Source organism: Lynx rufus, unplaced genomic scaffold, assembly GCF_022079265.1.
Source record: "Lynx rufus isolate CCGP_SWC_20201006 ecotype Redwood Valley unplaced genomic scaffold, mLynRuf1.p SCAF_10, whole genome shotgun sequence".
NCBI lineage: Eukaryota > Metazoa > Chordata > Mammalia > Carnivora > Felidae > Lynx > Lynx rufus.
This window is the reverse complement of record NW_025814824.1, coordinates 10351231-10363512: the sequence shown is the minus strand read 5'-3', so window position 1 is coordinate 10363512 and position 12282 is coordinate 10351231. Positions and strand designations below refer to the sequence as shown.

General features: G+C 46.6%; 1 protein-coding gene across 1 annotated transcript in view; it reads left to right on the top strand.

Annotated features, from left to right (window-relative positions):
- KANK1 (KN motif and ankyrin repeat domains 1) overlaps nucleotides 1-12282 on the top strand; it is a 212188-nt gene that overhangs the window by 145856 nt on the left and 54050 nt on the right. Inside the window, exon 3 of the mRNA XM_047101577.1 lies at nucleotides 636-755. Coding sequence (XP_046957533.1) covers nucleotides 719-755 — 37 coding nt within the window. The 5' untranslated portion in view covers nucleotides 636-718. The remainder of the gene's footprint in view (nucleotides 1-635; nucleotides 756-12282) is intronic.

Below are 12282 nucleotides of genomic sequence, written 5' to 3'. Positions count from 1 at the left end.
ACTACCTTGAAGGTGTTGAGCCAGCATCTGGAAAAGACGTTACGTTTAAGAACCACAAATAGTCAGGGCATCTGGGTGGCTCAGTCGGTTAAGCATCCGACGTCAGCTCACGTCATGATCTCTAGGTTTGCATGTTCAAGCCCCGCATCAAGCTCTGTACTGATAGCTCAGAGCCTGGAGCCTGCTTTGGATTCTCTGCCCCTTCCCTGCTTGTGCACTCGCTCTCTCTCTGTCTCTCTCTCAAAAATAAATAAATTTTTTTGTAAAGTACCAAAAATGGCTTGTAGTGGATTTGCGGTAGGCTAGGGAATGATGCCCCTGAGGAGGCCCTTGGTATTTGAAGGCCACCTTCCTAAAAATGTCACGTTTCTGGAGAACCATTTCCATCTCTGGTAAGAGTATCGTGTCTAGAGCCCTGCTCTGGGTGCCCGTCCACAGGCACATCTGCGGGTACATGAATCTCAGCACCGAGTGGCGGGGCCAGGCCGTCATCACCCCCATCCACAGGCCATCTCTCCCCGACTCCCGATTTGCTCTCTCCATTAGCAGCCATCTTTGTAAACAGACGTCTAAGATTTAGTGTTGTACATATTTTTAAATGATCCATTTTGATGAGGCTGTCTTCATTGTTTCAGGTTGATCGCGTTTGGGAACTTGATGCATAAAATTTGCATGATTCCTCACTCCTTTCTGGATCTGTCATTGGACTCCAGCCAGCATGGCTCACGCCACAAAGGTTAACGGCTGTGCCTCAGGTAACTCAACTCTGGAAAGAGAGAGAGAGAGAGAGAGTGTGTGTGTGTGTGTGTGTGTGTGTGTGTATGCCTTTGCTCAAACTGATTTCTTATGTCTTTTTCAGTAATGGGTAGATAATAGCAGGTTGCCTAGGTAACTGGACTTTGAAAGCAATTTTCTATCCATCGAAGCTAGGTTGGTTTTTTTTAATTTTTTTGTTTTCGTTTTTGTTTTTTCCAAAATCTCTTAGAGAATTTGCTTTTATCTTTAGAGTCTTTATGTGCAGAAATCAGTTAGGTAAATTATTACCCAAGTCAATACTGTTGAAGTGTTGAAAGATCAATGTAAAATCCCGAGTGCTGATCCAAGGATAATGGGCATTCCTCTTGCCCTTCTTTATGAGGGATTGAGCGATGCGAGAGGAGATAGGTTTGGATGCCTAAAACCAGTTCCTAGTTTCCGGTCCCAAGCAGGGTTTGTTTCGTGTTGCTGCACAAAGGGACAGAGTGGCTAGGGAAGAGCTTGCTTGCTAGAGCAACTTTCCCAGAGAGGAATAATCAACAAGCCATATCACGAATCATAAAGATTTGTGTTCTCGCTGTTACTCTAGTTACGTTAGAGACCTACACAGGTTGCATAGCTCGTCCGGTATTGCCTATATAAGACGTGGGAGAAATTTATAGAACAAATGCAGAGGAAGTCCTCCTGAGAGACGACCACCTGCCCCCAATGGTACGCCGAGCGTCCGTCCCTCTCTTGAGCGATCAGCCAAAGAGCAGAATGTGCGAGAACGGTGACCGTGTATGTATGCAGGAACTGTCGCGCGGTGTCTGAAATGGGGTCGGGGCTCTGCTGCTCTGAACACTGGATCATGGAAGGAATGTGGAGTTGGAATCAGGACACCTGAATTGGAGTCCCAGCTCCAGCACTAACCATGAAATAGGGGGCAGGACTGTTGTTCTGTGTGTGCGGTATCAGTAAACGTGTCTGCCTGCAGGGTTGAGACCCACGGGAGCACCCGAAGCGGACTTACAAGTGCCAGGTAAGCCGGCAAGCTCTGGTAAGGACTGCAGCAGGAGGAGCCCTCTGTGGGGGGTGTCCCCAGCCCACCCGTGTGACTTTTCCTTCTAGCAGTCCTGGCTGCAAGCATCCCCTCTGACAAGAACGCGGTAGCTTTCTTGCCCCAGGCCCAACCCAGCCAAACTCCGTTTATTCTGGGACGACCGATCTTTCTCTGTTTATTCTTCGGTTGGTCCCTTCTACTTGCCAGCTGCCAGGGACTTGTAGAGATTCTGCTCAGGACTGCTGTCGGCAGGGAAAACTGGGGGCGCCCGGGTGGCTCAGTCAGTTAAGCGTCTGACTCTTAACTTCGGCTCAGGTCATGATGTCACGGTTGATGAGTTCAAGTCCCGCGTCGGGCTCCGTGCCGCCACTGCGAGGCCTGTTTGTGATTCTCTCTCTCTCCCTCTCTCTCTGCCCCTCCCCTGCTTGCTCTCTCAAAATAAATAAGCTTAAAAATAAAATACAAACGACACAAATCTAGCCTTTAAATGAACACTCACGGCGTACCATGATGCCAAAGCTGCTCTGTCTCTACTCCCATCCCTAGTTCGTACGTAATCCTGTGAGATGACACTGTCCCCTTCACCATCGCTATCAGCCCCGTGTGATGGCAGAGAACCTCAGTCCCTTAACCTAAGTAAGAAAAGTCAGGATCACTCCTCGTGTCGAGTCAAATACTTGCTGAGGGAGGAGATTGAAACATGAAATGTCTTGAGTGTTGTGAGTGAGTTTCAATCTCCTGTGATGCTCCTCCCTTCCCTCTCCTGCCCCCACTTCCCACACGTTCAGAGGAAGGGGGGCTGGAGTTAGTGGTGCCTCTAGACCTTGACCCACTGGCGTGTCTAGCACATTCCTGTCTTCAAGGGTTTAGATACCTACCCCATTTGCCCTCAGTTCCTTCTCCAGCCTGACTCTTCTGGAGTGTCTCTTTTCCTTTGGTTCTTAAAGTCTGATGACCCAGCTGTAACCTTTCCCCCTGCCTAGCAGGTCTGGGCACTGAGTCCAGAAACAAAGGGAAGCTCTATGATTTGTGACTTCTGGGTTATCAGGGTATGATTAGTTACTGCAGACAGGTGTCTGCACCAGGCAAGGGACAGTTTTGTTTTTTCTAGTCGCCATGACCTCTGTAAGCAATCTGATTAGAGGCTCAGCCATACATAATTACTATAGTTACACACACACACACACACACACACGTATATGCATGCATATATACATATAAGGCCCATTTTAGAAAATTCTAAGATATAAAAGTTTAACGTTTTCTTAAAAAATAGAGCAAGAATTACTGGTAATGCCCCCACCCAGAAATACATGTTGTGCTCCTTTTCTGTATGGTATTTCTTTATTTTTATTTTTTAAAGTTTTTAAAAAATTCATTTTAATGTCCTTTATGATTTTGAGAGAGAGAGAGAGAGAGAGAGAGAGCGAGCGAGCGCACAAGCAGGGGAGGGGCAGAGAGAGAGGGAGACACAGAATCCGAAGCAGGCTCCAGGCTCCGAGCTGTCAGCACAGAGCCTGACGTGGAGCTCGAACTCAGGAACCACAGGATCATGACCTGAGCCGAATTCGGACGCTTAACTGAGCCACCCAGGCGCCCCTTTGGTATGGTCTTTAAATTTTAAATATTTTACGCAGTTGAGATAATGCTTATAAAAATCACTATTTTTACCTTTTGTTTTCCTGCTCTGTATTGCAAAAGAAATGCCTGCCCATTGTTTAAAAAAAAAAAAGCCAAACTCAAACATGCAGAAGTATATGCTGTTTATAAATATACTGTTTTGAAATGTAATTAACATAAAAACATTTGCAGACTGCAGATTAAGATGGGTTAAAGAGGGCTTTATGGCCCCAAAAGGAGTCTGGCCCACCCCTTCCCCTGAAAAATCAAGGCTTTGGGCTTCCATAAAACCTGAGGAAAAGTCCCATATGAGGTTGGAGTCAGAGCATTGGCACGAGAAATGCTTTTCATGGTCTTAGGAACAAAGCAGAAGCAGAAGAAGCCAGCTGAGAAAAACACCACTTGGCCAAGCAGTGCCCTTGGCTGCCAGCACATCTGAGGTCTGACATCATATATCGTGTCCCTGTTTGAGACTTGAAACTGAGTAAGGGACTATTCAGAGTCCTTTTACACTTGGACTTCCCCACTGAGTCCTTCAGTTAGCTAGAATAAAAGCTGATTTTATTTTATTTTGTTTCTTAACTTTATTTATATTGACAGAGAGGGGAGGAGAGAGAATGGGAGAGAGGGTGCAAGCAGGGAGGGCAGAGAGAGGAAGAGACAGAATCCCAAGCAGGCTCTGAGCTGTCAGCACGGACCCCGACACGGGGCTCGAACTCACGCACTATGAGATCGTGACCTGAGCCGACATCAAGAGGCCCTTAACCAACTAAGCCGCCCAGCACCCCAAAAGGTATTGATTTTAAAATAAGAGCAGTTAGCTGATGCTATAATTTGTAAATTTATTATAATAAATTCCAGGCGTACAAAATGCATAAAGGTGATATGACAGGCACCTGCATACATAGCACCTGGCTTCAGAAATAAACTTGACGAGTTCATGGCAAAGATTATGGAGGGCATCCAGCGGGCCAGGCACTGTTCTGGGGACTCGGATGCAGCAGGGAACAAAACAGGCCTTCGGTCGACGCACCTCCTGCTTTCGAAGACCTTTCGTCTAGTGGAAGCTGAGGGTTCCTGTGGACAGAGCCTCTGGATAAAGTAGAGGACTGACTCACACTAAAAAAAGTATGCACTGTGCATCTGAAATTCAAATTTAGCCGGGTGTCCTCTGTTCTTACTTGCTACACAGGACAGTCTCGCCTGGGTACCCCTTCCAGACTCATCTTCCTCCAGGCCACCCTGTCCGTATCAGTCATTTGTTTCTGTGTGACCTCTTTTCCACACGATCTCTGTCCTACTTCTGTTGACTGGTCCAGTTGTGATTTCATTAACGAAAACCCCTTTATTATGGTATTCCAGAGAACACCCTAAGGCCACCTGTCAGCGTGACAAGGTACAAGCTTTATAAATTGCTCGTGACTGTCCCCTTTTCTTGGGGCCAGCTACGAAGGAAGTGAGGGTCGTTGGTTAGGAGGATGGCTGTGTCTCTGCGCTTTGGGGATGGGGACAGTCTGCTCTTTCTCAGGTTTCTGAAATCATGTTGTAAACTGGACGCAATGCTGTAAACTGGACGCACTGTTTACCTCTGTAAACACTAATTGCTGTTGTAAAACTTTAATTAGAGCTTAGCATCTCTTCAGAAGCTAAATGACAGGTGGCTTATTTGTCAGATGAAGATAAGAATACCTGCCCTACCTTCTTCACAGGTGTGTTGTGAAGGAGAGATAAAATAATAGCCATAAAAACACTTTTTTACGGTATAAAATGCTGGTTGGATGTCAGGGGAAATCACTGCCCTTCTTGATCTGCTGACTCTCTTGTGAGTTCCTGGTCCGAAAGGCACCTGTTCAGGTGCCGCTGTACAAGGTCCCATCAGATACGGTGATTTTTTTTCCCTTTTTTCTTTCCTATAATCAGAGGTATTCTCCTGTTCTGTGTGTGTGTGTTATTTATCACATCAGCTAACATACAGGGTAGTCTTGGCTTCAGGAGTGGATTCCCGTGATTCATCACTCACATATAACACCCGGTGCTCATCCCAACAAGTGCCCGCCTCAATGCCCATCAGCCACTCTCCCCTACCCCCCCATCCCATCAACCCTCAGTTTGTTCTCTGTATTTAAGAGTCTCTTATGGTTTGCCTCCTTCTCTGTTTTTATCTCATTTTTTCCTTCCCTTCCCCTCCCCTATGGTCATCTGTTAAGTTTCTCAAATTGCCCATATGAGTGAAAACAGACGATACCTGTCTTTTTCTGACTGACTGACTGACTGACTTCACTTACCATAATACCCTCCAGTGCCATCCGCGTTGTTGCAAATGGCAAGATTGTTTTTCATCACCAAGTAGTATTCCATTGTATATATAAACCACATCTTCTTTATCCATTCATCACTTGATGGACATTTGGGCTCTTTCCATAATTTGGCTATTGTTGATAGTGCTGCTCTAAACATTGGGGTGCATAGATACGGTGATTTTAAGGCTAGACTTATATTACGGTTAATGAAAGTTAAATAAATGAAAGCAACAGATGAGTATTAGAGAGTAGCATTTTATGCCTCCCATCACCCAGCCTTATTTTTGCTAACATTTGCCTTTGTTTTTTTTATTTTTTCCAGATAGCTATATATTTGCTTATTTACAATACTTACCGAACTGCGTTAAAAATTTGGTGGTCATTTTAAATTCATACAATCAGTTTCATAAGACCTTGATCTTCTGGTCAGTTACCTGGCTCCAGATTTTGTCGCCATGTGGATCTTAAATGAGGTACAAAGGCCGCTGATAAGACAGGCTCCTGGCTGAGCAGGTCGAACACTGCCGTGCCGTGCAGCCCACTCGATTGTGTAAATATTTTTCCTGGGCAGCAGCATTTCTCAAACAGAACTCTGAGCCCACTGCGGTGAACCCGATAGCGAAATTGCCTGCTGATGGTCAAGCGCGAGACCCGTTGTGTGTGTCTGTGGTGTTGGGTCTTAGTCCTGTTCTCCGAAGGCAGAACGGAAGCTGATGAGAGGCTGGGGCTGCCCTCCATGACCTTTCAGGGTATCCTGGAAAAGTCGGCACAAGGATTAAATGCGTGTTCTGATCAGTCCTTTGGGGTCTCCTGTGAGTGGTGTATCAGAAGAACAAAGGGAAGAAACAAAGTTGTCTGACATAAAAGCATAGGTGAGGGCCAACGGGGATCTTTTTGATTCCACTTGTCCCCACTTTCAGACCACAGAACACAAGTTGCCCAACTCACACCGTTAGTTAATGGCTAAGCCGGAAGCTGAACACAGAGAGCGGTTTTCCTTGTTCCCCGCATTCTGTTGGCATTAAAAAATCAGAAGCGTAGAGTCTGTGATGTTCTGATTAAACAGATCAAGGGGAAGGTATATAGTTGAGAAAACTACGTGAAACCCAAAAGTAGGCCAGTCACCAGTAAAATGTCCTCCCTGATAGAGGTTATGGTGAAAAGGTATTTTTTCTTACTGTGAATTAAGAGTCAAAGTAACAGGCATATTCGTATTTAGTATAGCATGCAGCACCATTCCTCTGGTGTGTTTAATAATTGGATCTTACTTATACATTTCAACTTTAAATGAAACTTAGTTTTTAGCTTATGAAAGGCTAATTTCACCCTGGAGTTTATAAATGAAATAATGTATTTTCCTACATAGTGATGGTGTTTCAGAAGATTTTTTTTTTTAATTTTTTTTTTTCAACGTTTATTTATTTTTGGGACAGAGAGAGACAGAGCATGAATGGGGGAGGGGCAGAGAGAGAGGGAGACACAGAATCGGAAGCAGGCTCCAGGCTCCGAGCCATCAGCCCAGAGCCTGACGCGGGGCTCGAACTCACGGACCGCGAGATCGTGACCTGGCTGAAGTCGGACGCTTAACCGACTGCGCCACCCAGGCGCCCCAGAAGATTTTTTTTTTTAAGAAAGTAGTAGTTACCCTCGAACTTCCTAATTTTTAAAATGCCGAGGGGCACCTGGGTGGCTCAGTTGGTTAAGGGTCTGACCTTTGGTTTCGGCTCAGGTCAAGATCTCACGGTTGGTGAGTTCGAGCCCTGCATCGGGGTGTGCGTGGCAGCACGGAGCCTGCTTGGGATTGTCTGTCTCCCTCTCTCTCCGCCCCTCCCCTGCTCCTGCTCTGTCTCTCTCTCAGAATAATTAAATAAACATGAAAAGATAAACAAATAAAATGCTGAGATCACTACAAATAGGAGGCCTTGCCTTTCAGAGTTCCACCTGTCTGGTTAAATCAGAACCGCAGAATTCATCCGGCCCCCAGAGAGCTTCTGAAGGGTCCCTCCCTCCTCAGGGCTAGCTTGTTTCACCTCGTAACACTTCTGTTTTAACCCGCAGCCAGCTTCACCTTATGGTCGTTGTGGTTCCAGACCTCAAGCGAGTCAGAATGGGTTAAGCATCATTCAGGTTTCAGACAGGCGATTAAACTCTGGTTAAGCCAAGGAAAGATGCCTTATCTTGCAGCGAGAGACAGCCCACGTGGATGTGGGAAGGGTAGATCCCGGCTCTTCCCGGCATCAGGCACAAATACACCCTCCATTTGGAGATTTCTGCCCAGATGCTCTCTGGGTGCCAAGAAGAAAGGAAACACACACACACACACACACACACACACACACACACACACACACACAAAATAAAAGCCCAGCAGGGAGATGCGCTACATTAAAAACTTGAGCTCCTGCTCTTTTCTAAAGCTGCAGAGTGAGGCAAAGGATTAAAACAGCCTTTCCTACAGGATTTGAATATTCTGTGCCTTGCTTACCCCCCAGACTTCCCATCGTGAGTATTGGCGTTTATTTCTGATTCTGCACTTCCCTCTTTCTTGAAGAGCTTGGGTGGGCTAGCCCACCCCATCCAGAGTCTAGCTCATTAGCCTCTTTTCCACAGGTTTGCCTTCTGTGCCCCAGATAATTCCAGTTCATCTCCTTTGTGCAGCTCCCGAGAAGGGTTTGTGTGGGCTTGGAAAATGAGCGACTTCCGCTCGCAGTTGCTGCTTTGGGGTCCTTCTCTGTACAGGGCTGTTTGATTTGCTCTGGCACAAAGAATATCAGCATGGTTCTCGAATTCACAGAGGTTATAAATTCTTGCTGTTTCCTGGCAACATACCTAAAAATTGCATTGAGTAGACTTTTCTCATCAAAACCTCCTAGGAGACCCAACCGGGAAATCAGATTTGATAGGATTCATTCAAACCCTTGTAGAAATTCTCACTTGGAAAAAATGTTGGTTGATTCTGTTTTTCCTCTCTTGGCTTCTCTGCCGGATATTTTTGGAATGAGCTGCAGCTGATTTACTCATTTCCATATGCTTTAGGAAAAGTATGCTCATGTTATATATATAAATGTTTATTTTTGAGAGAGAGAGAGCACAAGTAGGGGAGGAGCAGAGAGAAAGGGAGATACAGAATCTGAAGCTCTGTCTGCACACAGCACAACGCGGGGCTCGAACTCAAAAACCGCGAGATCACCACCGAACTGAAGTTGGACGCCTAACCGACTGAGCCACCACGGTGCCCCAGTGTGCAGTTTTAGAGGCTAAGCCTGGTTCTGGTTTGGGTTGCAGTTCGCTGTAAATCCTGGCAACAAGAAATGTTTAAACATGCAGCCCATGTGTGTCTCCTCATGATCTCAGCTGGTAGTTCTAAGTGCACAAGTGATCTCACTACTTAAAAATAAGTATTCCGCTCTCGTGAGGGTTCTTTTTTTAATACTGACCAGATTTCTAATCTTAGCAGCTCTTGGAATGAGGTTAAATAACATTCTGTAATATTCAGAAGGCCTTTCTGACCAACAGATAAGAAAAGCAGATTATGACCATGAATGAAAACTGGGTCAGTGGACAGATTATGGGATTGATAGGAAGCATTCTTATCCCAGAAGTTGAATCTGTGTGCACTTACTCTGTCTTGTTTGTGACGGGCCAGGTTTGAGGGACCCATAACTTTTCTCCCAGCTGGGTTGGAGGTTGTAGGCATGGTAAAGTTTCACCTTGTGAGTTCGTATTTATTCATTTATTTTTAATTTTTTTAACGTTTATTTATTTTTGAGACAGAGGGAGGGAGAGAGAGCGTGAATGGGGGAGGGGCCGAGAGAGAGGGGAACAAAGGATCTGAAGGAGGCTCCAGGCTCTGAGCTGTCAGCACAGAGCCCAAGGTGGGGCTCGAACCCACGAACCCTGAGATCATGACCTGAGCCGAAGTCAGACACTTAACCGGTGCCCCCGTGAGCCCTTATTTAACAGAGGCGGTGCTTAGGGGCACCTGGGTGGCTCAGTGGGTTAAGTGTCTGGCTGTTGATTTCAGCTCAGATCATAATCTCACGGTTTGTGAGTTCGAGACCCAGTTTGGGGTTGGGACTTGGGATTCTCTCTCTCCCTCTCTCTCCCTGCCCCTCTCCCCCAATATGAACAAACGTTAAAAAAATAAAGGAGGTGCTACTTAGCATGATGTTTATGGAAGCAATTTTCTATGAAGAGTCACACGTACTGTGTGTATTTTAGGTCTTTTTTCATGATCTTATCTAAGTGAACAAGTTGCCTCCCCAGAGGGATCTTCTGTATTTTGGACATGCTCTCTTTTAGGTAGAATCAAGAGGTCATCATGTGATTTTTCTGAATTTAGTCTCACAATATTTGGTTCAGTCAATAAATCCCATCAGCTTTGCAAACCATTTTGTGAAAACATTGGTTCAGCTTGTGCTGTCAGATTTTCCCATCCCTGCCCACTTCTGAGTGCCTTTTTTCTCTCAGATTAACTGCCCACAGAGTGAAGGCATTTTAAGTGTTGCTGTTCGGCAGGCACACCAGGTCTCCCAGAAGAAGAGGAAAAGGATGTCCCCGGACTCATGAAATATAAGAGAGAGAGATGATGTTTCTAACCATTGATTAGCCCAGCTGCATAATATCTTTACACCTTTAGTTACATGCGTCACCTCTCACTTTCTTCTGATTAAAGCCGAAAATGTTCCTTCTTCCTCTGCTGTCAGTGTCCTCCTCGGCTACGTCCGTGCGCCCACCCCGTATGGCTGATTGATTTCCTTTTCCACCAGCATTCCGAATTGATTGACTGGGATGTATTAACACATCTCAGGAACACGCCGCGGAGATGTTTTTGGAGGCAGCACATTCTGGCGTGTTCCCGTCCAGCTGGGAGAACAAAGACTGATTTGTCTTCCCACGAGCTGGCCAAGGAGGCATCGATACCTGTGGGCTTTATGCCGCGGGGACCCCAGCCGGGACCCCGCCCCTGTAGGTGGTGAGTCAGCCCGATGATGTGCTGATTGTTGTCGCGTACCAGGGTGGAGACCTGGAAGTCTGTGGGCCGGTAGGGGTGGAGGGAGAGGTTTGCATGTCAAACCATTCCAACAATGTAGCTTACAGGAAAAAAATTGCAAAACACCGATGCCCTGTACCGCCAACTTTTTCCATTAGCACCACGCTTTACACGGGTTCCAAGTCTGTCCCAGGGACAGCAGCTTGGCAGTGTGAAGGGGAAGCAGTCACCTCACATCCTAAGCTTCTGTGGTTGGCTCCCTGTCACCCCGTGTGGGAAGGAATCCCACCAGTTCCTGGGCACCTTCTTCCACAGTCTCATGCATCACTCACACATGCAGCAGCTGTGGGTTCCCTGAACAGGGCTGCTTGGACGTTGTTGGGGCGCTAGAAAATAGCTCCTCGAACTTACGGCCCCTCAGCCAACTGATTTTCAATGAAGAAACCCCGGACAGGAAATCTTCCTTAAAGGTAAAGGGGCCTCAAAGCTGGGGTTTCCCCTCTGGGGCATTATTCTTTGCTCTTCTGTCCTCTGGCCACCTTCATATGAAAAAAATACTTCGCAGACAGTGGTGAATATAAATCAGGGTGCAGTTTTGGAACAACCAGAAGGAATGATAGAAAACTGAGTAAAAATACTTCAATGAGTTCGTTCATTCAGTCGAACGAACTTTTATTTATTTTACTTAAAAAAATTTTTTTTTTAATGTTTATTTTTGAGAGAGAAAGAGAGCATGAGCAAGGTAGGGGCAGAGAGAGAGGGAGACACAGAATCCGAAGCAGGCTCCAGGCTCTGAGCTGTCGGCCCAGAGCCTGATGCGGGGCGTGAACCTGCGAGCCTCGAGATCATGACCTGAGCCGCAGTTAGAGGCTTAACCAACTGAGCCACCCAGGCACCCCCAGTAGCTCACTTTTAAATGACTACACAGAAATTCGTTTGGCAGAGGGACGGCTGTTTCCCTTTTTTAGTGACCTGGACCAGCCCTGAGGTCCTGTGAAAGTTGGTCTTTCTTTGCCTTACTCTCCCTTCTTTGTGATTCTGTTTTGTTAAGGATGGCTGGCCAGATTAAGGATCATTGGATTTTCTATACTTCTATTATTCTTTCTGTCTCTCCAAACATGTTAGCTTTCACGAACTTTAATCTCTCTTCCCTCCTCTTCACTCTGGGCTTTTGTTTTTGGCCTTCCTTGGATAGAAATCATGATCTGTTTCTGTTTCTTCGGTCCTGATGCCTGGGAAAATCATGGGGCGCCTTCCCAGCCCTCCGGGGCCCCAGGCAGCCAGAGACCAGTTCTGGGCAGAGTTGTGGAACAGGCCGGGGCTTCTGACCGTCCCCGCTGCTGCTCTCCTGCCCACCTGCTCTGTTCGCTTCCTAGGGGCTTGCTCTGGCTTTCTTTCCCGTCCCTACTCCTCCTCCCTCAAGACCTTCCTCACTTATTTCTTCTAACAGGTGTTCTCAGTTGCTCCCAGGAGGACCTCACCCCTTCCTCTTCTTTATTCCTGGAGAGCCCTGTCTTTTCATTAAGAGTTAGGGCTGTGGGCCTCACCCGTCTGTCAGGTTGGAGCCCTCC